The sequence below is a fragment of the Penaeus chinensis genome, chromosome 19 (genome assembly GCF_019202785.1).
Source record: "Penaeus chinensis breed Huanghai No. 1 chromosome 19, ASM1920278v2, whole genome shotgun sequence".
Taxonomy (NCBI): Eukaryota; Metazoa; Arthropoda; class Malacostraca; order Decapoda; family Penaeidae; genus Penaeus; species Penaeus chinensis.
Window position 1 is genome coordinate 29592345 of NC_061837.1, and position 5000 is coordinate 29597344.

At 41.0% G+C, this 5000-nt stretch overlaps 1 protein-coding gene across 1 annotated transcript in view; it reads right to left on the reverse strand.

Moving 5' to 3' along the window:
- The window catches only part of LOC125035157 (protein slowmo-like), a 14917-nt gene that overhangs the window by 9501 nt on the left and 416 nt on the right, over positions 1 to 5000 (reverse strand). The window contains exon 2 of the mRNA XM_047627360.1: positions 173 to 338. Coding sequence (XP_047483316.1) covers positions 173 to 338 — 166 coding nt within the window. The remainder of the gene's footprint in view (positions 1 to 172; positions 339 to 5000) is intronic.

Genomic DNA, 5000 nt, shown 5'->3' on the forward strand with positions numbered 1-5000 from the left:
AGACTGTGCATAACCTTGGTAGATGAAATACATGCTATCATCCTGAGGAGTTTGGAGCTTAAGGTTTTGCTAGGAATTTTTAGTGCCATGCCACATTAGGCAAATCAGTGTTATGATCTGCAGTACTGTAATACACAAACAGAGAAATATGTACTTAAGCAAAGTAACCAACCTTTTGTGCCCAAGATGGCAGGCCCCACCGAGAACTGATGAGTCGGTGTGTGTGCAATACACCATTTTCTACACGACGTTCAACAACATCTGTGCCAACAACTGCTGGGTTATGAGGATTTGGGTACTTTCTCCACACTGCTTGGGTCACAGTATCCCATGGATGACTGGAGAGAGAAAAAAAAAAGGGTTACGGAGGGTAATAATGGGTAATGATATAATCATAATATCAAAGGAAACTGATACAAATAACAATAAAAATTAATTAATTCTTATGGCAACCTCTTCAGTTTCTTTCCCAAAGAGATGGAAGGTCCCCTTAAGGACTACCAATTTGATTAAAAGATAAGACATTATGGAAAAATTGTATTATTTATATTTATATATATATATATATATATATATATATATATATATATATATATATATATATATAGCAGGTACCTATCATGAGTCACTTCAGACACTTTCATTGGACAACGGGCTCCCCTCATTCGCTGCACGCTTACACAGCACACGTGTATTTAAGCTGCAGACTCCGGAACTGTGATCAGCATTCCCCAATCCTCCAGCAGAACACGAGAACAGAAGCATCAACACAAGGACTACCCAGTCCTTAGCTGACTGGGGAGCCGACTGGGGAGCCTACCGGCTACTCCGTTGATCGCCACTTCACCTTCAGTACCCAGTCATACCTGTGGGCACTCACACCCATACACACTCCATAAAGAGATATAAACCAGTCCAAGTAGTAGATGTAAACAACCACTGGTGACCCTGGAGTGACTCGAATACCAGCCAATTGGCCAATCAGCGTCTCAGCTGTGGACTCCATTCTCATCCTTGCATGATCTTGATCTGTGGTCCTTTCTTCCTTGATAGGGGAGAGGCAATGTGGAGGATGCCACAATCAAATCACTCAGAACAGTTGCCTCCGCACCAAGTTAGCCTGAGTGACACGTCATGGTATTTTGCTCACTAGCTTAGCTTACTCTCTGGAGGGGGAGTATCTATAGCAGCATGATCCTGCAACATGAAGTTCAGCATACTTTCCCAGGTCGGGTCACATTTGGTCCACAGCCTTGTCCTCGCACTCTCAGCAGCAGGCACTTCTCTCAACTGGCTGACAGAGACACCTCTTGGCTCTTTCATTGGACAGCGGGCTCCCCTCGTTCCCTTACACAGCGCTTGTGTACTTAAGCTGAAGAATCCAGAACCAAGATCAGCATTCCCCGATCCTCCAGCAGAACATGACAACAGCAGCAGCAACACAAGGACTACTCTCTCCTTAGCTGACTGGGGAGCCTACTGGCTCCTCTGTTGATCTCCACTTCACCTCCAGCACCCAGCCATACCTGTCGCCACTCAAACCCACACAGTCACTCTTATAAATGGATATAGACCAGTCCAAGTAGTAGATACAAATAACACCTGCTACAAAGTAATATTTTGGCTATGCCCAGACTACTGAAATGTGAAATATTTGCAATTTGTACATTTCATCATCACATTTCCAATATCATGCAATACATTTTAAAGGATGTGTGAAATGTTATTACAAAAAATATTAAAAAATAACAGTGAAATAAGGAGACCCAAGTGAGGTGAGAAGTGTTGGGATAGATTCCAAAATATTCCAAAATAAAGTCTTCTAATAATATTTTGCTTTTAAAAGAATTGCTCAATATGCATACAAATACAATTCAAATTTTTTAATTTCATTATACCTATTAATATAAAATGTTCACCAAGTGAAGGCTTACCAGGAAAGAGGAACATGGTCGAGCACCTTCATGTAAGACATTTATGCTGGCACTCCACCACCACTCCAGTTCCAATAATATAGTGCTAGTTCAGGGTGTCAGAACACCAGGCATCTAAAGCTACATTGTTTAACCCTTTGGCTGCCCAACACTTTTTCACTCACTGTTTACATACGCCAGAACATGTATATTTCCTCATTTCCAGTATGCCACCTGATGCCTAAGGCAGACATATACTATACTATCCATCTCAACCACTTCAAGTAGTGAAAACTAATAATATCAAAATGCAGATGTTCATTTTAACTTGTAGATGGTTAATGGTTAGAAGAAATAAATGTGCTACACATCAAAAGTCATATAGTACTATGGTAAAGTATTGTGGCAAAAAAGATAGAAATGTATTAATAATTAGGATAAAATATGTTAGGAGACATCAAAGGTTGTAGAATGTTATAAGATACTTGAGTAGTGAAAAGAGTATAGAGGGAGGAGCAAATGGAGTATGGCAGGGATTTGTAAAAGGGGAAGGGGTCAAGGGTATAGGGCAAGCCCAGGAGTAGCTGGAGTAATTGGAACAACAAACAATACCAATACTTTAATTTATAATTTGTGATGGAAAATAACAAGAAATTCACTCATGTAACAGTGCAGATAATTCAAACAAGAAATAATAATTATAAGATTGGATGGCAGTGTCAAAGCAAAACATTACCTATGGAGTTTTTAATTCACAGCTGTTTGCATTGTGGGTAATGAAGGCCTCAGTGGGTTCTGAACATGGCCTCATCATCCTGCTGGTCCTGACAAGCCAAGAAAGACAAGAAGTCCCAAACACAGGACAAGACTAAACAGACTGCTGAACTCCTTCACTGTGTACTGTCCACGCTCTATCCTGTCATATATACACTTGGGAAATCTATTGGGGTTTGCTGGAGTGAAGTGCAGAGGCCATGTATTATCAAATTCAGGGTTAATGTTACTGAGAACAATGCATGGAGATAGAGGGAAATGGACATTGCCATCTTATAGAGCATAAAAATTAGAGTTGGAAGCAATACAGGTATATCTGCAGTGGCCTCATATTTACTGGGAATGTGTGTCACCGCTCAGAAGACCAAGTCCACAACACCTTAACACAGCCACAGTTTTTAATATCAGGTTTTCAGCAAGTCTGCACAAGGTGTTAATAAGGGGGAGGGGGGGGTACAAGGGGGGTAAATAGAAGGTAGGAAAGGTTAGATTTGCATTTTGGGTTCACATGCTATCCTGGATTTATTAGGACTCTGTCTCTGGAGGGTGCATCACCCTAAGTAACAAATACCAAATTCAGTCCTATACTGAGTAATTACCATTTTCATACTTAGCAAAGTACATTAGACCATACATACCAATTAGGTAAATATTCAGAATACCTTCGCACAGTCAATCTCGAGGTTATGGTATCGAGGGATTACTCTCATACTCTATCCATATATATAAAAACTATGCCACGGAATCCCCCTATTATGCACTATCGTGGCCCTAATAGTAGGGGAGGGCATGAAAAGTACTAGAGAAATTGCCGGGAAAAATGTGAATGATTTACACAAAATACATCACTACAATAATAATATACAATGAATAAGTTAGTAGACTGTCTAATGCAAGGAGCTCTAACCCCTAAGACCCCTGGGCAGCGGTTGCCCCCCAACCCCTCCTGGAAGACAAAGAGTCCTCCATGTATTCACGGAAGGGTTAAACACATAGTAGAGAGTGAGAGGAATCCACTGATATTACTTTTGTCAGTCAGTCATGCAAAGGTATTCTAAATATCTACCTACCAATTAACCTATGATGTAAAGTTTATCTTGCAGAAAGGAGTCAATGCAAATGCTACTATTATATACCACTAAGAACTTATGCTGTGGAAACCCTCCATTAGTGACAATCTTGGCTCTGATAGCAGGGGAGAGCATGAATGGTATCAGGGAAAGTCCAAGTAAAATATGAATAATATGCACAGAATCAGTCACTAGCATCTATCCCCCTCCCGGAGAGGACAAAGAATCCAACATGTATTAACCCAATGCCGACGGGTATGACGTGTACGGACGTGCTATGCCCACTGTGAGTACTTGTTTGATTGCTTTTACACATAGCTGGCTACACTTGTACTAAGTCATCAATGAGTCAGTTATGAGTACTGCCTGTCTCGCCCGTTTACACTTTTCTTTGATTTACAAAATATTTTATGTTATTTTATTTTGCTGTTACTAATCTTACAAAACATTGTAATAATTATAATGTTTATAATAAGAATAACACCATCGATAATCATAGCACTAGTACAAAATACGTTTTTCCAGCCATTTCAAATCAAGTACGCTCACAAGGTCTACTAATTAACTTCGTTATGGCTAAGCACTAGCAGAGCCATCTATGGGCAGACATTTCACAAAAAATACAGAAAATAGGAACAGCATTTTCCCCATTTTTTGTTCATTTTCCCCGGTGACACTTGGTTAACAGGAGAAAAGAGATTACAAACAAGGTCAAGTCTGTCCAATGCTCCCTCCTGCTGTACATGTGGTGGATTCTTTGCTGTCCTGGCTGATGGTTGGGGGGCAGTAGTTGCAGGGGACCAAATCTCTGTATATTAATTGCAAGTTTCCCCATAATTTCCCCAGTGCCATTCATGCCCTCTCCTGCTATCAGGGCCAAGATTGTGGGTACTGGGAGGGATTTCCGCGGCATTATTTCGATATATTTGGACAGTAGAGAGAGAGAGGACTTTATCCATAACACAATCATCGATTCTGCGAGGGTATACCGAAAAATTACCGAAAGCACCACACCATGCCTCCGTCACGAGACCACCTGGGCTGCCGACCTTGAACCTTCCCCTTCGAGCTGGGGAGCTGTTCATCAAGGGAGATAAGGCTGCCATTCCACACATGCCACTGCGACTATTGTTCTCACTCTTTTCTAGGTAAGAATGGAGAATACATAAAATTGACAGGGAGCATGAAAAATCGACGACCATGTATATTCCTTCCCGTCGCCGGCTCAGCCCGAATGATGCAA